This window comes from Plectrocnemia conspersa, unplaced genomic scaffold (assembly GCF_051122295.1).
Source record: "Plectrocnemia conspersa isolate PC_06_02 unplaced genomic scaffold, ASM5112229v1 ptg000008l, whole genome shotgun sequence".
Classification (NCBI taxonomy): Eukaryota; Metazoa; Arthropoda; class Insecta; order Trichoptera; family Polycentropodidae; genus Plectrocnemia; species Plectrocnemia conspersa.
The window spans coordinates 3,329,555-3,354,627 of NW_028277172.1; the positions used below are offsets into that span (position 1 = coordinate 3,329,555).

General features: G+C 30.7%; 3 protein-coding genes across 5 annotated transcripts in view; 1 reads left to right on the plus strand and 2 right to left on the minus strand.

Moving 5' to 3' along the window:
* LOC148232717 (uncharacterized) lies at positions 1 to 21,551 on the plus strand. The gene is made up of 13 exons (XM_088190665.1): positions 1 to 245; positions 315 to 437; positions 498 to 546; positions 612 to 664; positions 732 to 825; positions 896 to 2,618; positions 4,784 to 4,796; positions 18,140 to 18,325; positions 18,387 to 18,608; positions 18,680 to 18,767; positions 18,837 to 19,021; positions 19,224 to 19,694; positions 20,528 to 21,551. The coding sequence occupies exons 1-13, from the start codon at positions 96 to 98 to the stop codon at positions 21,083 to 21,085; spliced, it is 3,915 nt and encodes a 1,304-aa protein (XP_088046791.1). The 5' UTR covers positions 1 to 95; the 3' UTR covers positions 21,086 to 21,551.
* Positions 8,069 to 17,420, minus strand: LOC148232718 (uncharacterized). 3 transcript variants are annotated; one of them, XM_088190434.1, is made up of 7 exons: positions 15,981 to 17,420; positions 14,033 to 14,134; positions 13,713 to 13,857; positions 12,914 to 13,194; positions 11,489 to 11,888; positions 9,724 to 9,972; positions 8,069 to 9,645 (listed from the first exon to the last, which is right to left on the minus strand). In XM_088190434.1, exons 3-7 carry the CDS (start codon positions 13,808 to 13,810, stop codon positions 8,640 to 8,642), a joined length of 2,034 nt encoding a protein of 677 aa, XP_088046560.1. In that variant the 5' UTR covers positions 13,811 to 13,857; positions 14,033 to 14,134; positions 15,981 to 17,420; the 3' UTR covers positions 8,069 to 8,639. The 3 variants fall into 3 exon arrangements, with proteins under 3 accessions (XP_088046560.1, XP_088046562.1, XP_088046561.1); XM_088190436.1 differs by having other exon boundaries at positions 16,676 to 16,761; XM_088190435.1 differs by having other exon boundaries at positions 16,325 to 16,374.
* Pask (PAS domain containing serine/threonine kinase) overlaps positions 21,544 to 25,073 on the minus strand; it is an 8,794-nt gene continuing 5,264 nt past the window's right edge. Inside the window, exons 17-19 of the mRNA XM_088190408.1 lie at positions 23,829 to 23,993; positions 23,621 to 23,757; positions 21,544 to 23,555 (exon numbers count right to left, since the gene is read on the minus strand). Coding sequence (XP_088046534.1) covers positions 23,403 to 23,555; positions 23,621 to 23,757; positions 23,829 to 23,993 — 455 coding nt within the window. The 3' untranslated portion in view covers positions 21,544 to 23,402. The remainder of the gene's footprint in view (positions 23,556 to 23,620; positions 23,758 to 23,828; positions 23,994 to 25,073) is intronic.

The window sequence follows — 25,073 nt, forward strand, 5'->3', positions numbered from 1 at the left end:
GGCCAAAATTTAAAACGCACAACTGTCAAATTGACCTGTCATGTTCCATCAGATTTCTAAGATTAATTTATGAATAAAAATATGCACTGTTCGAGATGGATTCTGATGATGTTGAATTTTTAACGATGGATGCTTCCGAAGACGAATCTAACGTTTGTAGGGCTTGCCTACGTCATAGCACACATTTACAGAGTTTGCACATTAACCATTTCGATTTACGTTACACAGATTTCACATCGCTGAGCGTTAGTAGCTTTACTGGTATACAAATTTGGTGATGCATAATGTAATATGTTATTTTGTTACATTTAAAGGTCGACTCCGACGATGCGTTACCTCAAAGTCTTTGTCAATCTTGCTGCGATATGTTGCTTCAATGTTACATTTTCAAAAAAATGTGTTGGCAATCTGACACTGAATTGCGCAAAAAGAACCAGGCAAGACAATATGGAATATTTAATGTCAATGTTGTGTTACTCAAATAAATGTTTGTGTAGAACATGCTTACAAAATTGGAGATGAGCTTAGAAAACAACGGGGATCAAGGTTAATAACACATTTTTAATGTTCCTTTCTTTCAATAATATGTATTTATTGATGTTATATTCCAGACCAAGATTGCGAACATCTCAAATTGATGCATCCGAATATTTCTGACGATCAAGTAATTTTACCATTTTAAAATTATTTTTATTTATTTTGATATAACTATGATATAATTTTATTTTAAGGATACTCGTTTTACGATGATTGACGATATCAGTTTGGAAGCGAGTGACATGGATATTGCAGACGAATTTTTAAAAGAAATGGCTTCTGAATCAGGTAGTATTATATAAATATTTTGTACATACATATGTTGCAGATTACTGATCATTTTACATTTTTTTTGCAGATAACATACAAGTCACTAACAATGAAGTTACAACTCAAATTATTGTGAAAATATTCAGATGCATTCATTGTTTTAAGCATTTCAATAACGAAGAATGCTTAGAGAAACATATTCAAAATCACAAAGTGAAAACTGAAGTTTTTGAAAGACAACCTGCAGCTGAAGAAATTGTTTTTAAAGACAATTTTCAAGATACAAAAAATGAAGATGTAGCTCCGATTATAGGGAAGACGTTCAAATGCTCGCATTGTTTGGAGATTTTTAACGACGATGACTGCCTACAAAGACATATGCAGATTCATAATAACGCAGCGGAAAATAAATGCGACAAAGTATTGCTAGCAACTAATGTACTTTATACAGAAGAAAATTTTATCAATGCAAAAATTGATAATGATTTATATGATGAAGATATAGCTTCGATTATAGGGAAAACGTTTGAGTGTTTGAAATGTTCGAAGCTTTTCAATGACGAAGATTGTCTTCAGAGACATCTTCAGATTCATAAAGACGAATCACGTATTAAACTCAAAATGCTAAAAGCTAAGCAATCGCTTGCTCGTACAGGAGCTAGCCTTAATGATTCAAAAGTCGCTAAAAGTGACTCAAAGAGTAAAGATCAATCTTTAATTAAAAATGATTCATTTAAGTGCGTACATTGTTTTCAGCTTTTTAGAGATGAATATAATCTTAGAAAACATCTTCTCATTTTACATAAAGATGTTGCAGATAATAATAAACCTGTAATAATCCACAAAAAAAAGCAATCTCTTGCAACTCGTGCTGTTGCTCAAACAAGAAAATCAATTCTCAATGAAAATAAAAATAAAGCAATTAATTGCATACATTGTTTACAACCTTGTAAAGATCAATATTATTTAAAAAGGCATCTTCGCATCTTTCATAATGACTTACCAGACAATAAACTTGAAATAATGCTCAAAAATAAGCAGTCGATCGAGTTGAAGCAAATATTCGAATGCAAGAAATGTTTACAGCCATTTAATGAAAAATATTGTTTGAAGAGACATCTTCGCATTTTTCATAAAGATATACCGGAAGTAGAATATGAGAACATGTTAAAATCAGACCAATCACCTCCAAAACCAACGATTGTAAAAAGAGAACAAATAAAACGTGTATATAAATGTGAACGTTGCCCGAAAACCTTTCAACATGAACATTTAAAGGATATACATATGAATACAGAATGCCCGGAATTTAAATGCGAACTTTGCGAAAAGACCTTTAATTTTAAATGCAAACTCATTGAGCATATAAAATCCCACAAGGACGATAAAGATCTAAGGTGCGAAAAATGCGGAAAATTGTTCAAAACCAAACGATCGTTATTGGTTCACTTGATTATACACGAGGATGAAAAAAGATATAAATGCGAATTTTGTTCCAAATCGTTTCATTTTCATTATCTTCTTAAGCGGCATGTAATCACACATGAACTAGTTGCAAATTACAAATGTGAAATCTGCGATAAAATGTTCAAAACCAAGAGATCCCTCTCGCGTCATTTAGAAGTACATATAGGAGAAAGAGAAGGGTATAAATGTGGAGTGTGCGGGAAAGTATTCAAATATAAATGGTATCTAAGTGAACATGTTCTTTTGCACGTAGACAACACGGACGTTAACTGCGGCATTTGCGGAAAATTATTTTTAAGCAAACAATCTCTTGCCATACACACGGCTATTCAACACAGAAATTAGTCAATATGATGTAATTATTTTCAGATATTTTATTACTATAAATGTTTAAGCATAATAAATTACTTACATTATACGAAAATGTTTATTATCAATGTTCAAAATAAATTTGTTTAATATTAAATGTGGTCTACTATAAGTACTAAGTGTGATTTAATAAATAAATATGTATACGTATCATCTACTGATTATATTGATCAATAGAATTGTGAATGAAAATATGTTAAAGATTCTCTCATAGGTTGTTGTCATTATTAAGATATTAATCTGCCAAAAATATGGAATATGGTGCATATACTAATTAATATTGATATTTTAAATATATATGTCCTTTAATTACTAAATTGTAATATTTTATGAAATAAAAATTATTACAAATATTTTTTTTGTCCTTTTCCATTAATGTCGTATGTTTTCAACAAACTAACTCTCCTTCTCTAATACCTTATGAATAACTCTCTGCAGCGAATTCTTTTCTAAACAAAAAATGCAAAAATTTACCTTACAATGCACAAACAATTCGTTTTATGGAACAATGTATTTATTTGAATGCACATATCTCTCAAAATAATGAATTTTATAAAATATGATTTTTCTTAACTGCATAAAACGAGGGATAAATCATTTTACATTATTAAGATATTATTTTTTAGTTTTTTATTGGAAATAACTGATTGTTACATATGCGTTTAATTCGATATACATGAATTTTCTCATCATAATAAGTAAAAACACATACGAAGTATAGTGGATATATAAACATCGTAACCAAAAAGTAATGTTAAAAATGTTAACTTGTAGTTAGACGAGAGCAATGTTCTTTTGTGTATCGCTTTTATGTTTTAATTACTTTTCATTACAAAATCATCAAAGCCATTCCAGTAATATACATTTCACTCAGAAAACCTTTTGTTCAGATGATTACAAAGTAGCTGAATAAATATACGTATTAGTAAAGTAGTTATTAGAATTTAAAATTGTTTTAACTTCCTCATTTCATTATACTTACTTTTAATCTCTTAGTTTATTAACTTCCATAAAGAATAAATAACTACTTCGAAAAGTTGTATTTAAATCTCTCCATACACGCAGCAATTAAGGAGCTCGAGGGAACTGTGTCTTTGTAAAATCACCTAGTGCCTAGTACTCTCAGCATGTTTCTCTAGTCTGGTTCCTAATCAGTCCAACCAACCTTTTAATGAAAAGAAGGTTCAAAAAATGTTTCTAAGGTACATTATCCATTTTTATTTCCAAAAAAATTCTATAAAGTATGCTGGGATAAGATTCTCTCGAGTCGTTGGTAGGAAATACACAATCCGGAGATTCTAGAAGTTTTTGTGTTCCACCAAATTTGATTGAGTTTTTTTAAGTACTGCATGCAATACAGGAATATTGCTCCCCAATAAGCACAGTAATCAAATTTTTTAACCATCTGTCAGATAATATTTTTTTGTTCTCATCCAGATACTCACAGTTGATGGACGCATTGTGTTCTAGATATTATTGTAAATAAATTTATCCAATTGTTCTGTAAATATATATTTTTTTATGTATTGCTCATTAGCATAAACCTTGTAATTCCTTGTACGTTTATTGAAATACATTTAATAACAAATAAACACTTCCGACTTGTGATCTACATCTCCAGTTCCTAATTGGAACTACACTACAGTTCAGGCCTTGAGCTCACGACCAGTGGAACTTACCAAATCGAGACTGATGATATAGAACAGACTTAGACCGACACCATTTCTTACCTGTAGTAAATTCATCTTTTGAATTTGATTAACATTGAATCGTAGAAAGGACATTATCTGTATTACATTGATAACTATAACTATAACCAAGTTTAATACTTCAATATAATTTTTGATGATGATGATATTTCAGCTGATCATTAAATAGTGTTCTAAATAAAATCAGCCTTATGCACAATCTTGAAAAAATGGAATTAGATTCAGGAATCGATTTAGTAAAGTGGATTTAAAACATATTTAGTATTTTTTACTTGATAATATATTTTATTATTACAATACAATCATAAAAATACATTTTTAACTTGAAAAAATATGATAATATATGTTTTGTAATACATCGTAATGTACATTGATTGTAAATAAATATAAAATATAATAATGATGTATGATACTTAATGTTATATATACAGTGGCGTATCTAGAGTATGTGCCACCCAGGGCGATCCTTAAAATTGCCGCCCCCCCATACAATTTTTGCAGGGTCATAAAATCAGCATTTCTTAAAATAATAAATTGGTTATTATTATGCTCTTGTTATTCGTGGATTTATATATGTTTTAGTGCATTCAGGGTTAAGAACCAGACGATACTAGACGATACCATCGCGAATATGCCGCCCCCAAGCAAATCCCGCCCGGGGCGGCCCGCCCCCTCCGCCCCACCATAGCTACGCCACTGTATATATACCTTAATTAGACAACACAAATAGAACAAATCAGATTTGGTCCAACTTATGAGATCGATTAAGTCAGTAAATTAACCGACTAGCATTTTTTTATATGATTTTGCTTTTGTGAGTTTCCATATGTCGCTTGAACATATATTTTCGATTGAAAGCCTTCGTGCAATGTTGACACTTGAATTTTTTGTCTCCCGCGATGAGTTGAATGTGCTTCGCTAGGTACGACTTTTCGTGAAACATTTTCTCACAATGTTCACATTTGTATTTCTTCTCGCCCGTATGAATCGTCATATGCAAGGTCAACAAACGGCTGTTTTTGAACATCTTTTCACAAACGCTACATTTAATATCTTGCATGTCTTTGTGGCAGAGTAAGTGACTTTTAAGGTGAAATTCAAATATAAACGACCTTTGGCAGTAATCGCATTTGTGTTCCGTTTCACCGTAATGGATTTTCATATGTTGCTTAAGACGATATTTGAAATGAAATGATTTGGGACACTTTTTACATTCGTGCAGTACTTTCTTAATATGAATAATCATGTGACTGGCGAGAGACTGTTTGTTATCATATTTTTTTCCACATACGTCACAAGTGAAACTTACGATTTCATTTATTAACAACGATTGCTGTTTTACATTTGTTCCAATTCTGTTACGTTGATACTGAAAACATACAAGTCTCGTTTATTTACCATATTTTTTTGTATTTTATTATTAAAAATTACCATTTGAGAACATTTTAGCAATGGAATAACATCGAGAATTTCTGAAAAAATAACATCATTTATTGTTTGAGATGGTTCGAGAATACATATTTTATTTTTCTAACCTATTTCAACGTTTTGTTTAATTATCGTTGCACATATACCATTAACAGAATCCATTTTTTCTTTGCTTCTTTCAAATAACCAGATAATAAATTAATACTAATAGCAAGTTTAATCCACGATTTTTAAAAACAACAAATAATGTTGCTAACGTATTGGACTGTTTGACATTTACAGTTTTGGTCTAAGCCTTTTAGAATATGAGCAAACCGAATATTAAATAAATATACAAATATAGAATTAATTATAATAATTAATTCATTTGCGATTTCTGCACCATTCAATTAAAACATCAAATTAAAGCTATTTATTAATTGGACGTCATTTATAGGGGACAGGTGGAGGCATTTGCTATCTATTGAATTTGGTCAGAAAAATGCATATCATTTAATGAAATACTATGAATCCTAATAAAATCAAAATAAAAAAAAAATGACCATTGACTGGCAAACTTTTACACCCCCCCCCCCCTACTGGAAAAGTTTGGCCATCTTTAGCCTGAAAGATGGTATTGTGAACGATAGCTTAGTAATACTTTATTTAAAAACAGTGACGTCAATTGGGGGGAGGGGCAAATGAAGGCATTTGCTCCCCTCTTTGAATTAGGTCAGGAAAATGCATGTCATTTAATTAAATATCTCAAATTATCGGGTTAATCCTCAAAAAAAATCTGAATACAACTGAACAGTCTCAAATCTATCCCGAAAATATTATTTTAACTGTTATTGTCACAGGTAGATATATTATTTTTATTAGTGAATATATAATTTATCTGGCAGGTGCTAGTAAAATCATAGGATTTAAACTTTTCCATACGTAGTAATATATACATTTACGTACTTATCATTATTTATTTACCTGCGATGTAAAAATGTTATATTGAATGTGTATTTTTCAGTGAAGTTATATTTTCACTAGTAAAGTCCAAATACATTTTTAGTAGATATATATTTCTACTAGCGAAAATATAATTTAACTGATTGGCACTAGTAAAATTAAATGCTGCTTTAAAATGTCTATAAAAGTTAACTTGCCAATTGCGAAACGTCTATTTACTGTTCGAACCTAAGCTCAACGCAATGAAAGTTCTAAAATTAATTATAGTTTTAGAACTATCATTTGGCTCAGTCCAAAATACAAATTAAGCCAACTAATCTCTCAGGGGAAAATAAACAGAGGAAGAAGTACAGAGAGACGTCGCATCTTGCATATTGCTTCATGGTTAGTGTTCAGACAATGTTTTACATATATTTGTGCATGGCCGAATAAAATTGTGTTACGGCCGTGCGTGGGTTTTTTCTGTGACAGATGATTCGGCGCGGCGCTGGTGGCGTGTAGTCGTGCGTCCCGAGAATGTAAACTCTGATAATAAAGCGTTTTAATAGATCGAGGCGCTTAATTCCTTCGAGAGACGGTGGTCCTTCGAGAAGAAAAGACGGCCATCTCCAAAGGGAAGAGGTCGCAACAGTTAGTATGCTTTTGAATATTACACTATATTTAAAAAATATGATAGCTACCTTATCAATATTACTACGTACTTCTGATTTAAGAGTTTTGGTCAAAGTATATTCAAACTGTATTTTGATCAATAGGAGGGCGGAAAAACAATTATTACTTTTGCGGCCTAATTTTTTTGAATTTTTTTTTAATTTTTTTGTTGCAGTGGGAACGCTCGGTAACGAGCATTTCCACTGCGACGGCGCCGGCACGATTTTACGAAAATGCCCGCCTAGTAGCTTACAATAAATACATCTAGCGCAATAGCAGCTTAACGATCAGGAATTAGCTTGTTCTCGTGCAGTATAATAGTTTGTTTTGTCGATTTATTATAAAACATTTTTGCCCCCTTTACTGTTTTATATAAAACTACAACAGTTACTGGTAATCTCAAAATCTATAAAATAGTCACTTTTAAACCAAATAATTGATCAGGCTAAACTAAAATAGATAAACATTTTGACTCAGGGTCTCCTAGTGATAGTCGATGATACCGCATTGATTTTTATTAAATCGCGTCACCAGTCCCGTTGCAATAGATATACATACTTATAAAATGAATGACCTTGTATATTTATTCATGCCAAAAATCTGATGCACTAGATTCTTTCAATTATATATGGTTAACTAAGTGGTTAAATAATCAAGTCATGGAAATTGTGACAGGATAATTAAACTAGTATATATAATTTGTTATTTTAATATAAAAATTCACATTTGAAGAACTTTTTTATACAAATTTACGAGGCTATCTTGCTCTTTGTTTATTAAAAATACATTTACATAATTTATAATAAATTTTAATATGATTTTGGGCTTCACACATATGTGCACATGTCCTTAAAATTAATAAAAAACAATATTCACTTAAATTTAAAAAAAACAAGGCAGAAAAACTGTAAGTGTAATATATATTTAACAAAAGTTTTGATACTCCTAATATGTTTCAGGCATGGTTATTTGATTGTTATGGAGATGTTATGGATGCTGCGACAAAAATAAAAAAATACGCTCATTTGATTCAGTACCTGAGAATGTTCGTCATATCGCGAACGAAAGTTTGTGCAAAAATTATTTAACGCAGAGAAAACGTATCAAAACTTTTATTAATCGTATTCCTACGAGCAGGCCCAGTGGGTGAGCTAAGAGCGTACAATTGCACGCTCTTATCTCTCACTCATTCTCGTCACTTAGCACGCGAGCAAATGAAAGGGAAATTATCTTACCGACCGGGCCTGTCTTTGGGATAAAAAATAATTACTTGCGACATAAATAATTACTTTGAGTATCATATTTTCTAAATAGCTTGTGGTTAATTACTCTTTTTCTAATTTTATTATTGCTTATCACAATTAATAAAGATGTGCACCTGGACACATTAGTGTAAAAATCGTAATTCAAGTCACATAGTTCTTCGTCATTATAGTTGAGCTTCTTCGTAAAATGCTTCATAATTTCTGCATTAGCTTTAGCTCCTCTTTGATAACGCTTCAGTGCTGCTAAGCAAAAAATTACTATTGGAAACTGTAACCCTGCAATCGATTGATTTTTGACAAACAAAAAATTATTTGATGTTTTTGTAGGTTTTTCTTTACTAACATATTTTACTTTATTATAATCAGTTTCTGCATATGGTTTGAAATCATGTTTTATTTTAGAGCCTATAGCATCATTCAGATTTTTTGCAGTAATACATGTGGTTACACACGATACACACACATTTGAAAAATTTGTACCTTTCGAAAATAAATCTAGTATGACTTTACACACAGTACCACATTTGTCTTTATTACTATGGAGCCAAAATGCTGGTGGTGGGTCTATTACGTCATAACCTAATTTATATGTATTCTCTTGCCTTCCAAATTTTTTCACACCACAATCTACTATAATGCTATGAATTATTTTTGTGTTTCTGAAATTGGTTTTTAAAATAAAATCGTTGTTTAGTTTTTGATCTTGAGGATATTTCCATGTTTGTAAAAAGAGTCCAGCGGCAAAACACCAAAAATCACCATCACGATGCTTGAATTTTTCATTAAAATTTCCATCATCAACCAATCTAATATCTTTTAAAAGTTTTAACAATTTTTGATGATCATTAGACATTTTATGATGAACATGTTCATCTATAAAAATATGCCTATACTTTTTTGTCAATTTATCTGTATGCATTAGAGTGTCGATATATTCGTTATAATTTTTGCCTCTCTCATTTTCCAGCTGTTGAAGGTTTAGTTTAAGGTTTAGCCGAAAATCATGCCTAAAACCAAACGATTATATCATATGTTAATAATAATAATAATAATAATAAAAAAATTATAAATTAATTCGTAATAACCTTAATAAATCATAAGTACATATATATACAGCCTTATTTACAGAATCGATCAATTCTTCCTCGCACAATATCACTAGCTTACGTAGCATTAAAAATGTTTTTCCTGATCCGACATTTCCATCAAAATAATGTGGAGAACCATCTTTCTTCGGTTTCATTTTCAATATTTGCAATTGTTGCTGATTAAGAAAAGCCAACGAATCATCATCAACTTCCTTGACAAAAACACCACAGTTCAATATGATGTACCTTAAATATAATTGACAAACTTAAAAAAAAACCAAATATATATATATATATATATATATATATATATATATATATATATATATATATATATATATATATATATATATATATATATATATATATATATATATATATATATATATATATATATATATATATATATATATATATATATATATATATATATATATATATATATATATATATATATATATATATATGTGGTTGAATGCGTTTTCGCGGAGAAATATTTGGTTAATATTTCTAGGAGTCGGATTACTCCGCGTACTTTTTTGATTCCGTGTGGAATCATGGTCCCTACGTTTCGGCCAGATTCGCCCGGCCATCCTCAGGGGAAAATTGAGAATATGAACATCCGGTGTGGGCAAAGCCCAGCATGTGGTTGTTCAGCATCCTCAGGGGAAAATTGAGAATATGAACATCCGGTGTGGGCAAAGCCCAGCATGTGGTTGTTCAGATCTGAACAACCACATGCTGGGCTTTGCCCACACCGGATGTTCATATTCTCAATTTTCCCCTGAGGATGGCCGGGCGAATCTGGCCGAAACGTAGGGACCATGATTCCACACGGAATCAAAAAAGTACGCGGAGTAATCCGACTCCTAGAAATATTAACCATATATATATATATATATATATATATATATATATATATATATATATATATATATATATATATATATATATATATATATATATATATATATATATATATATATATATATATATATATATATATATATATATATATATATATATATATATATATATATATATATATATATATATATATATATATATATATATATATATATATATATATATATATATATATATATATATATATATATATATATATATATATATATATATATATATATATATATATATATATATATATATATATATATATATATATATATATATATATATATATATATATATATATATATATATATATATATATATATATATATATATATATATATATATATATATATATATATATATATATATATATATATATATATATATATATATATATATATATATATATATATATATATATATATATATATATATATATATATATATATATATATATATATATATATATATATATATATATATATATATATATATATATATATATATATATATATATATATATATATATATATATATATATATATATATATATATATATATATATATATATATATATATATATATATATATATATATATATATATATATATATATATATATATATATATATATATATATATATATATATATATATATATATATATATATATATATATATATATATATATATATATATATATATATATATATATATATATATATATATATATATATATATATATATATATATATATATATATATATATATATATATATATATATATATATATATATATATATATATATATTTTTGGTAATTGTAATGTTACATATTTAGTATACATACATTTTAAGCATATTATGAAAGCTTATTTCATCAATCGACTTTCCGCCCAAAATGTCCTTGTGAAACCAACTATCAAAGATATCTTGTTTAGAATCAAGGACATCTGTAAACACATGGCTAGGGTGTTTTTCCCCATCCCATCTTGGTACTGCTTCGGCACCCTTGCATTTATTCAAAAAAGGCCAGAATACAAATGTGTTAATATTGTCTTCCGAAATATTTTCTTGATCTTTCAAGATTGTTAAAACCTTTTCCAGTTGTTTTAGTGCATACACTTTACCTTTGCTTATTTTTGCTTGACGTGACGCGAATAGTTTTTTTGTTTCGTTTCTTATTTTGAATTCTTTATTTTCATCGTCACAAAATGATTTGATTTCTATGATAGCTGTAAAGAACTTTCCTGTAACAAATGTTAACTTATAATATTAATTTATAAACAGTACATGGGTCAAGCAGAACATAAAAAGTGATTAATTATTGTTGAGAGGAGTTGCCAAATCGTCTTGCATGCTTCAAAATTTTTAATATGAAATATAATACTCAGACATAAAAATCTAACCTATAATTGATTAAGAAATGATAAAAATTATTTTTACCATTCACTCTTTCATTGCTAAACAAAGATATAACGTCGTTTATGAAAGTAGTGAGAAATACTAAAAATAATCGTCGTTGACCTCATAATTCTCGAATTTGGAAACTTGCTACTGCGCCAGTGCGTCAATGGTATGAAATATTTTTGTATTCATATTTATTGTTGTGTAAAATGAACTGAATAAAATGCAACTGGGCAGGTTTATAAAATCTAACTACTATCCACTTAGCATTTTAATGATAAAAAACTTACAAAATTACAAAAAATGTATTTTAGCAAATTATAAAATTTATGACTCATTGCCCGTCATCATTATGCAGGTTAAAATAATTTAACGATAGCAATAGGAATAACGGTCTTAGAGGAAACGTGATATCAGTTAAATTAGTTGAATTCAACTAAAATAAGCAGTTTAATCTTCCAATGTAACAACTAAATGTTTTCAATTGCTGATATAAATAAATTCCACTTGTTAAATTTCTGCATCTCGTTCTTACAATTAGGTGTACATGTGAACGAGCAAGAAAGAAGCAGAATGAAGTTTGTTACAGACTACAATAAAGTATGAGAAAAAAAATGTTTTTTCTTTAAAAATAAATATAAATGGTAGCATTTCTCGCTATGATTTTGAAAAACAGCATAGCAGTAAAGAGTTAAGTTATTTTTGAAGTTTATTCAACAAATGTGAACATTTTAATGCAGCTGGCAGTATAAATAATAAATATAACGTTGATCAAGTATATTAGATAAAATATGTAAGCTTAAATATACTATTAATGTTACCAGCAAAATCTTAAACCTATTTTTTATTTTTAATACATTTTAAATACCTCCATATTTACAGAAAACAGTAAAATCATTTTCCCCGATTATCCATTTTTTGTTTAATTCTTCATCCAGTGTTTTAGGTTCTGGTTCTTTATTAAAATTAGTTCCATGGAAGCAGACTAGCCAAAGAGGACCTAGATTTTCTGCAGGTAGTTTAAGGTTACTAAACAAATCGTAAGTTATTGATTCTGCGTATTTTCCTTGGTTTTCTTCTTCTTCAAATTTTTTCGGTATCAAATGTGTAACGCTATCTTCAGATTCTGGTAAATGTACTTTTAAATACCTGAAACAATTAAGCTCATTTCAATCAGTGCTACAAGAAATATCACACGTCTAAGGAGGAAGAAAAATTCCATCGAAGGATTATATTTGATGCCCAGAATATTAAGGGCGCATTCTAATGTTTTTTTTCTAAAATAAAATAACTCAAAACTCGAAAAGTAAAACAACAGTAGATTTCAGAAAATATCTCAAAAATATTATAAAATAATAAATAAATAACATGTCTTAACAAGGCAAAAGAAATGCAAACTTAAAGCATGTTTTCCAATACAAAGAGCACCTCATCTCGACGGACGGTGATTAGACTTGTGGGTTTAGTTTGCCCTTAACATCTAAACACCTTTATTCAACATGCATTTGTCGAGTTCACCCTCAATATTCTCAATGTCGTATATCTGATTTCATACTAAATTGTTTTTTATTCATATTTTTTTTTGTATTAGTCACTACTGTAATTTATTCAACAGTGAGCAAAATGATCGATGTAAGCAATATAATTAACATCTAACCGAAACTTACTCTTTGATTGCTTCATTAATCGATACAGCCGACCCTTCAGCAGCAGGAAAAAAACATCGACTGCATTTCAATTTTGCAATGCACTTCGGATCCATCATTTATGGTATGGTATACTTCGTATTAGCACTTCCTAATCTAGTTTTTCCTGTATTGATGAAAACAAATCATTTTTTTATTGCATATTTATGGTACAGAGTTTGTACCACATTATTTATTCGAATAGTCAATGCCATATTTGAAGTGACTGAAGAATTAGCTTCCACGTATAAAACAATTACAGACAAAAATATTCTTAATGAAGTTTATAAAATTATACGAACCTTATGCAGTGCTATTGTTTATTGCGGCTTCTTCTTTTCAGGTCTAAGGTTAATAAACAAGCTCTTAAGGAGTGCATGCGTCCGACGATGCAAATAGTCGGACTGTAAGAAAACAAAGTAGTATATATTATAACGTGGCCGCTCTCTCTTACATGCTCTTATAAAGGATGATACAACTTCAGTTTCCAAAATTAAAAAAAAAACACAAATTTAATGATATCTTCGGATTTTTTCATTAATCGAACATTTGATGTATATCATTAATTATGAAAAATAATAACAATTAAATGCCGCCTATATATTGAAATAAATATAAAAGAAGTCAAAGTAAAAATAACAGCAACATATTTCTGAAAAAAAATTGTAACATGTTTTTTATTATTGGTACTTAGCTAAGTTGTATACGTATATTTAAATTGTATTAATTGTTCTGACATTATATTTCTACGTAGTTTCTTATAAAGTGTGAGTATTTTGACTAATTTTAAAACGCAGAAGTACGGAAATGGTCGTTTGCGTTATAAAAGAAAACGTTTCTTTGGTCTGGTTTCCAAATAATCGACTCACTTTTAATAGAAAATGTCTAAGAAAGATGTCTCAGATATCTGTAAATAAGGAAATAAAAATACTATCTATTTTTATTTCTAAAAAAATACTACAAAGTACGCTAGGATATGATTCGCTAGAGTTTCATCAATGAGTGTGCATGGAAAAAGCACTTATTTCAACTGTAGGTAGAGAATATATACAATCCGAAGATTCTGCAAGAACTTCGTTTTTGTGTGCCACTTAATTACTTTTTTTATTTTCAGAGCAAAGAATTTACGAATATTTTATTAATTATTTAATATTTAATGTTGTCTGCCAATCAAATAAACAACATTTATTTATAGACTTTAATGAACAAAGCACGCGTATTACATTTTCTATATTATTTTTTCACATTTGATTCTAGTTTTTAAATAAACTTGCAATATAAAACCCAGTGTCGATTATAGAAAATAGCGATTTCCTGATTTTTCGATTAAAACTAATTATTATAATATGTACGCACCAGCATATTTAGCAGAATATAAAAAATGACCAATAAACTTAATAAAATATTTTAGTCCAAGAAATTTTCTATACAAACTTTATTATTCATTATAAATTATATATTTTCAAATTAAAATAAGACCTAATATAAGACAATTATGATAAAAAACGTACTTCCAAACAAAAATCTAAATTTTTAGAGTTTTAAAATGGTTAAAAAAAGAAAAAAAAACTCAGACCACTTTGGCTAGTGTTTTTTTTTTTTTTTTTAAATCGACATAAAATAAGAAATAACAAAGCCAGCCAATAATGTTGAGAAACATGGATTTTATATATTTATTCACATTTTTACCATTTACATAATTATTTACATTTTTATTTATACAATTATTTATAATTTTATATTTTTCGGAACCAAACGTCCGACGTTCTGATAACTATCGCTCCGTCTTCTACCTAGTCATTTAGGGGCTATCGTTATCAAGACGTCCGCTACCTTGTCAGGTATTATGGTTATCAAGGCGCAATCAATACGCCACGCCCAAATATAAGGTGAAAAACTTAAAAAATAGCATGACCGCTTTAACCGTGACCAAGACATATCTTTTATATCATACAAGATATCTCTTGTCCTCTACCTAATCATGTAGGGGTTATCGTTATCAAGGCGCTATCAAGACGTTCGCTACATAGTCGTGTGTTATGGTTATCAAAGCGCAATCAATACGTCATGCCCAAATATAAGCTGAAAAACTTAAAAAAAACAGCATGACCATTTTAACCGTGACCAAGACCTTTGTAAATGAATATTTATATCACTTCAACGCTCGTATGGAAGGTTTATTAATTTATTTACAAAAAGTTTTTAGATTTTTATGATCGATATTGGCTACGGATGCCATCGCGATCTTACTTAAATGTGAGCGTCCGACGTTTCGAAGAGTCTGTCATTCTTCGTTCTCGGAGAATAACTGTCGCTCTTGTTCTTTACCTAGTTATGTAGGGGTTATCGCGGAGTTATAGTTAAGAAGGCGCTATCAAAACGCTATGCACAAATACTAAGGGAAACACTCAAAAAAACACCATGACCGCTTAACCACGACCAAGACCTTTGTAAATTAACATATATATAACTTCAACGCTTGTATGGAAGGTTAATTAATTTATTTACAAAAGGTTTTGGCACGATCAATGCGGTCATGCTGTTTTTCAGGTTCTTATGATCGATATTGGCTACGGATGCCATCGCGATCTTACTTAAATGTGAGCGTCCAACGTTTCGAAGAGTCTGTCACTTTTCGTCGTCGGGGACTAACTATCGCTCTTGTCCTCTACCTAGTTAGGTAGGGGTTATTGTTATCAAGGCGCTATCAAGACGTCAGATACCTAGTCATGTGTTACGGTTATCAACGTGCAATCAAGACGCCACGCCCAAAATCAAGGTGAAAAACTTAAAAAAAAGCATGACCACTTTAACCGTGATCAAGACCTTTGTAAATGAACATTTATATCGTTTCAACGCTCGTATGGAAAGTTTATTTATTTATTTACAAAAGGTTTTTAGATTTTTATGATCGATATTGGCTACGGATGCCATCACGATCTTACTTAAATGTGAGCGTCCGACGTTTCAAAGAGTCTGTCAATCTTCGTCCTCGGAGAATAACTGTCGCTCTTGTTCTCTACCTAGTCATGTAGGAGTTATCACGTAGTTATAGTTAACAAGGCACTATCAAGACGCTACGTCCAAATACAAGGGGAAAAACCGAAAAAACAGCATGACCCCTTTGACCATGACCAAGACCTTTGTAAATGAACATTTATATAACTTCAACGCTTGTATGGATGGTTTATTAATTTATTTAAAAAGGTTTTGGTAACGATCAATGCGGTAATGCTGTTTTTCAAGGTTTTATGATCGACATTGGCTACGGATGCCATAACGATCTTACTTAAATGTGAGCGTCCGACGTTTCAAAGAGTCTGTCACTCTTCGTCCTCGGGGACTAACTATCGCTCTTGTCCTCTACCTAGTCATGTAGGGGTTATCGTTATCAAGGCGCTATCAAGACGTCCGCTACCTAGTCATGGGTTATGGTTATCAAGGCGCAATCAATACGCCATGCCCAAATATAAGGTGAAAAACTTAAAAAACAGCGGGATTGTCGGGATCACCAATTTAGGGCAGGGGTGGTGACGAGTGGCAATTATACACAGATTGAGCGCTGCAGTAATGTTTCATTGAATAATAACGGTGCTCTCTAGATGGTTCTAAAAAGCGGACACGAGACGACGCGTCGGAACGCCCGGAAGATTGTCAGTGTAGAGAATAACCGTCACGTAAGTTCTACTCAAGTGTCGACCAGTTTTGGCCATAACAAATCTAGGCTCCCACACTTTCAATGCCTAATATTCTGAGTAGCGAATAAGACGATCGATGCCGTCAAAAGTATTTTATACGCCTCATATCAGTAGATTTATTAAAAAAAAGTGTAATTGTACGACAGGAGAACGTTTATTTGCATAAACCGCAAAACTCAGCGATAGAGTTATTCGTGAAAACTTTTGCTCTCCTAGATATTTCTATATCGTCTTCGTCCAGTAGTACTTATAATATTAGACGAAGACGCACGTGTAACTTTTACTCTGGTAATAAAGTTACGCGTGTATCGTATTTTGTCACAGAGTTATTTGTGAAAAAAATGTGAAAATATATATTGTGTTTTATTGCCAACAGTGAGAAATCGCGCGTTCTTGATATCATCGTTTCTGAGTAGGAAATGCGTTTGTGTGCATGCCTAAATAATAGCAAAAATCTCATTCTACGCTTGATTAAAAATATTCCGGGCTCTCGACAGTAGATATAAAAATAATGTGTTCGATATTACCCCCATTAAAATAGGGGTAATATCGAACACATTAAAAAAATATTTGTTATTTTATTACTTAGAAATTTTAGTTTAAACAATCTAAGTGATATTAAATGTAGATGTTTGAATTTTCATTACTACTGTCATTGATAGTAAATTTTTTGCGCGTTAAGACCAACATATAAAAATAAATAGTATCTGAAGTTTCGTTGACGCGGCTGCCTTTATGAACAATTTCAGACATCTCGAAATGGAAACGAAAAGCAATCGATTGGCGAATGGAAAAGAATCCAAGATATGCCGTGCTTGTTTGAACAACGACTCGCAGCTAAATAGTTTGCACATAAACGATTGCGCATATCGTTTTAGAGAATGCACATCTTTGAATGTCAGTTTCAATAAGGTTGTACATTTAACTGTCTATAACTAACGCCGTCGTTCTTTTTAAGCTCAACAAACACGACAACTTACCTCAGCATCTTTGCGAGTCGTGTTACAATATGATATATAAATTTTACGACTTTAAAATGTTATGCTATCAATCTGACGTTTTTTTGCGACAAGATAGCGAATCTAATAATCAACAGGATACGACGGACGTCAAGTTTGAACGCTCTGAAGAAGATCATCAATTTATTTCTCATGTAAATGTATCTAATCTCATAAACAAGGTAAATACCATATTCATTATTTGATTTTATAGAATTACATTTTGTTAATAATGTGTTCACTATTGTTAAAGCAACATGTAGAAGAAGTGCAAGTAAAAGTGGAATATAATTTACGAGACACCATTGATTACATGAACAATGAAAATTTGAATAATAAAGGTCAGAAATACTTACTTAATTAATAATCCATTATTTCATATGTTGCATCATTAATTTATTTAATTTCAGATGGCTTCGATGATGAGAATGCAACTTCAAATTTAAAGAATAAGTACTTTTGTGATTATTGTTCGAAGACCTATAAATCAAAAGGTTCCTATTATAAACATTTGAAAGTGCATAAAAAGAAAGGCGATATAACAAAATCAAATCATAAATTATATATACGAGAAAAAGTGCACACAAACACAAAGGTGATTATAGTAATTTTATTGTAAGATATTTCGAGCGTTAATCCTTATTCTATTTTGATCTGCTTTGTTGCTGCTTTTTTTAATCTGTCTTAAAAAGGATGCCAACATTTAATATTTTTAGCATAAGCATTTTTAAAAATAATTATTAGCAAACACATTAACAATTGCTTTATGTTATTATGCTGACTTCTTCCAATTTCAGGATACAGAGAGTGTCAATGATGATGACGACGAAGACGATGACATAAAAATTTCTACTTTATTAGACCGCATGCGCAATAAATTAGTGAACTTCTACTGCAAACAATGCGACGAGTCTTTTGCAACGAAGCTTGCTTTGAGACAGCATTCTTCATTGCACAATTTGAAATGCAAAGTGTGTGATAAGTTTTACAAAACCAAAAAGACGCTTAGGTACCACATGCTGACACACAAGAGCACAATTGATAAAGAAGTGAAGTGTGAACTATGTGACAAAACTTACAAATCAGACAAATCGCTCAAAGCGCATTTGTTAGTACACAGCGGAATCAAAAAGCATATATGTGATATTTGCGATAAGGCTTTTTCGCAAAGGGGAGCTTTGAATCTGCACAAAGAGGTGCACACGGGAATCAAAAAGCATGTGTGTCACATATGTGGTGCTAAATTTACGCTGTCGATTGGTTTAAAGGTTGGTTTATTTGTGTTATGCTTTTCCATAAGTTTATAAGTGCCAATTGGACAAATAATTACTATAATGGGTAATTTTTGTATTATTTTCATAACTTGTTAGGCAAAATCTCAATCTAATATACCTGTAATTAGTTGCCATTTTTATACATGGGTCATAAGGCAGTTCTTCAGAAAAAAAAGTAGAAAAATAAAACCATACTCAACGTCGTCAGAGATTTAAATTTTTCAACTTTTAGAATTCAACTTCAATTTTATTGCATTGGTTTTGTAGACTGCAATGGCTTCAGATTTTTCTTCAACAGCTTAAACAATATTTTATGATAAGTAATATCGCAGTTCCACCTCCAACTCCAATAAGACGATCGTTCCTATTTGATTTATTATTAGCGAAATTTGTTTTTATCAACGCTTTTAAATTTGTTTCAGATATTAAAGTCATATCTATGTCTTTATTCATTAAAAAATTATTAATTTCACGCTGTCTCTCTCAAAGACCGTTTGCATTCCAAGCTAAGATTTTTAAACCGTTTTGTTGCACATTCATATTCTTCGAGTTTATTAATTACATCAGTAGTTATAAGATTTTGTAATCGTTGCTGTATGTCCAATACAATTTAAATTATGTTTTTATTGAAGCGTCATTTGTAGGTCTAATATATTTAAAACATTGGTAAAAGAATTTACCTTCTCTTTTTATGCGATTTTTAAATCCTTTTTATTTTTCCTACAACGCTTAGATCTTGGCACTTACAATTTTATGCTAAACTTGATTTTTCCAATAAATTTATTTTAATTTTAACACGAAACTAATCTTTTTTATATATATTTTAGTCACATTTATTAAGGCACTCAAAAGAGAGGCCTTTCGCTTGCAACAAATGCGATAAAAAATTCATCACCACAAATGAACTTAAATATCACAAGCTACGACACGATGGAATCAAGAACTTTACCTGTCCGCACTGTTCGTTTAAGTTCCTGTTCAGGCGGGACTTGAATAAGCACATGAAAACGCACTCGGACGCCAGGCCGTACGCTTGCGACATCTGCGGCAAAACCTTCAAATGCAAACCTTTCGTAAAAGTACACAGGATGCTTCACACGGGTGAACGAAACGTTCAGTGCGACTATTGCGGAAGATGGTTCAGAAACAGGAAGGACATAAAAGATCATATAATGACTCACTCGGGAGTCAGGCCGTACAAATGTGAAGTTTGTAAACAGGGTTTCATACAAAAGGGCGCTTTTAATAGGCATGTTAAGAGTCACGAGGTGCAGGATGTTGATGAGAATAGAGTTTTGAATTACAGTCAGTGTTTTTATGCGCCTAAGAAGGATGAGGATTGTTTGGGAATTGAGGGGGTCTATGATAATTTTCTGCCACTTTGAATTTAATGATTTTTGAAAGATGGCACGTCTATCTAAATTAGTTATACTTTTAGATACCGTTCGATGCTGCTGTTTTTAAGCATACAAATATAGTTTCTCAGTATAGTAGAAAAGCGTAAAGTGTCAGTAAAGATGTAATTGTTTTTATGAATGGTACATTAGTAACAACAAGGATGTCGGTAAAACTGTATGCATTGCCTTAATCTAATTGTTCAGATTCAGGAGCAGTAGAAAGTTGGGTTGTACAAATTATTAGGATCTTGGAAAGATTTTTGTATGTTGATTCGAGAATTTTAATTAATGTTATGTGGTTTGTTGTTTAACTGTAAAATTGATAACGATAAGTGTTTATACATTATGAATGTATTAAATGTGTGTTTTTGTTGTATATTATAATTTATCATTGTTTAATAATAATTTATATCATATCTTGGTGGATAAAAATAAAAACGAAACGATTCACGAAGTAAAACATTTTTATTTGACCGTAATAATATAAATTAAACACTCCATTTAGGCAACAAACATTTTAAATCAACTTTAAAATGGCTGTAAGGCACTAAATTTCACAAGGGTGCAAAGAACTATTCTCTAATCATACCCACTAAACTTTTCGACACCCTGTACGCAAATAAGTTGCACGGAAAATATACCTCTTTTTATTTCATCACCCTAATACTGACCGATTTAAAGCGCGGTGTATCTTTGGATCGTTTAAAGCTATCGTTTTATCCACAACGGTGACCAAATTATCTAATCGTATATATAGAACGGTGACCCCGAAACAGCGTAACTTTGACTATACTTGCTTATTAAATGCCGAAATGTGTTGAAAATTTTACATCAAATCGAGACGACAAAGACGACGAACGCGTTAAAAAATCTATTGTAAATTTAGTCTATGTACAAAATTATTTACATATGTTACAAAAGCGCGTTAAAAAAATACGCTAAATTTTGTATCTCTTCTAGACTGTCTTCTAAAGCAGTTAGTTACCAGCTACACGATTGTCACAGCCATAATACGCGAGAATCGGCCCTAAGTATCTTTTTATTTATAAATAAGCTACACAGTAATACTGTAGGTAATCAAATGACGACGGAAGTTTTTTTAAGGCGTTACAGTTAAGAAATCAAAGCTGATCGTCGATCAAAATGCGACTGTGACAAAATCAAGTCATCATTAAAATGAACACCCAATTGTATTTCTTTTATAAAAAGCGCTCTATACCTTAACTCTAAAATTTCATCTTTGTGCGAAAGAAAGTTGAATGATATGTAAGTGTAAGTTAAACGATTAAGATTTCAAAAATATCTACAAATTAAAATAATGCATAATGACAAAGGTTTGAGTTTTTTTGTTAGAACAATATATATTTAAGAAGAAAGGAGGTAAGGCAAAATATTCTGAAATCATATTGTCATTTTCATTAGCAAAATGTGACTATCCTCCTCATTCCTCGATATATTAAAATATTCGCCGTTTAATAGGCTTATTAGTTCGCTGCATAAATCATATTGTATCAATATTTTATGAGTTAAATTCAAGTTTAGATCCTCCACATAATCTAGAAAAAAAGCCACTGTTAAAACATCTGCAGCATTAGCATGACAATATTTTTTTTATCTTTGCTCCTTAAAATCGGCAAACCACTTATTTTAAGTTATAATAATAACCTGGCCTCTCACCAGTACAATGATTAACAAAGATCATCTAGAATTGGTTTACGCACTATTAAAATTCCCCTAATTTTGGGTAGCAACATCTCGTATACGTAAATTTGATATCGAGTCAAAGAGAATATTTGTAATTTGCCGCTCAAATACAAACCAAAATTTATAGTCAAGGTTAAACATTAACAGCAAAGGAAGTGATACGTATATAATGATGGAATATTTGAAGAGTTCGGATTTTTACTATAAACTCATAAGAATTAAATCGTGAAAGATGAAGAGTAGAATATTCATCATATAGTCATGACAATTAAAAAATGTGTTGAGATGAGACTTATGCAGCACTCTAATATTACTTAAATTGATATTTTTGAGACATATAAAACAATTTTCAAAGCCTTGAAAATCAATCGAATTTAGAAAGCCTCAAATACAAGCTCAAAACCTTATCAAATACAAAATAACTTGCATAATACTGTAAATTGAATATATCACATGTGAATGCCTATTGCCTCGTCGAAGCATTACCGGTCATTCGAGTTGCATAAGAAAGAACTTTTCTTTGAATTTTAAATATACATCTTTGGTATCCATCCCGTAGTAGTACATCTGTCAACGAAGAAAAAAAAATATATATCACAGATTAAGAGAGACTCTCTTGGTCGCACTCGTCCCAACTGTTGCAGTCGTATGGGTCGTCCGTGTCCCTTTCGAATTCGCACGCTGACTTTCCAGTGGCGTCCGAGCTCAGATCGGTTACGCCGGCGTCGGACATGGGCTTTGATATATCTAGAATCTGATAAAAAAAAAAATAGATTGAAAATAATCGATCATCACTTATAAACAAATGCATTATTATACCTCAGCGGAAGACCTAAGACTGTAATTATCAGATTGGGCGTCCTTGTCTTCTTTCCCTTGTGCCATCGATCTTCGCTTCTTATCTTTACCGATGCTCTTCTCTTGTTTGTTCGCGTTCTCGTGTAATAATACAGTGCCTTGAATAATCAAGCATTCGGATTAATCAGGTTCATTACTATATGATTTTTTTTAAAGACTAAATCAATACCTGTACGTGCATCTGTTGGAAGATTGTGGATATGTGCCAGTGGATCTGTGTGACTCACAGTTGCCGAATGTGAGGTGAGCGACGGAGCATCTTCCTCAACTGAAAGTGGAGAACCAGAACAACCCCATCCCGAATAGTATACCTCTGGTGCAGCCTCTTGACTCTCTATAACCAGAAACACTTGATACATTTAATTTACAAGACAATGGAAACTCAGCTGTTGGTTGAAAAACATAATTGTTACGATAATAATGACAATTATGAGTAGAAAAATTTACCGCCGGCAATTGATCGCTAGCAGTTTATTGCCATGTTAATTGACCGTAATTTTTTTTACAAATCTACAAATAATCGCTATCGTGTTTGATCAAATCACAAAAAGATATTTTTTATTTAAGTTTCTGCCTTAACCCTTTGATTATGTATCGTTAGAGTGAGTTTATTTTTCAATTCGTTATGTTAAATTTTTTCAAATCTCATTTTAATTCATTGTAGTCGATCCCCTATAGCGTAGAGATTGGGACTTTGTTATAGGGGACTAGGAACCCATACAAAATTTGAGATTAGGTTCTTTCAACCGTATTTTGTGAATTTAACGAAATCAGCAAATCAAGCTTTTTTTCCCATTTTTTATGTATTAAATGACCTTGTATTTAGTTTGTAAACAAGAGCACGTGCCCTATGTTCTTATTGCGAAACGCGTGCGAAGAATGTCCTTGATTTTGTGAGTGCCAGGGGAGTCAAACGCAACAGTTTTTTGTTATTTTTTTAAAATACGTAAGCCTACAATGAATAAATAATAAAAAATAAATATAAATTATCAAACTTTTTCTGCAGTACGTTTTATTTTAGGATATTAATAAAAACTAATAATAAAATTGCTGGCGGAGAATTGCAAGTGGTAATTTTTCTACTTATAATTATTGTAAATATGCTAGCGTTCATTTATGCAGGTTATAAATTGTTTATGCGATCAATTGTCGACGGGGAATTGCGAGCAGTAAATTTGCAATTATAGTAGCACTCAATCGTGATGGATAATGAAGAAAGCCGAAGGTGAACGTCAATCTTCTTTTATTTAATCGGTCACTCAGATTATTTTTGCATTACTAATGGGGACGGATTCTTCAATGTCTCGCAAAGATTTTCTACACTACATCATTTCGGCATTATATACCGAAAAAAATTAAGTAATAAGAGCAAGATCTCTTCCAGGAAATTCTGCTTCGGCTCTTTGTTATTTTA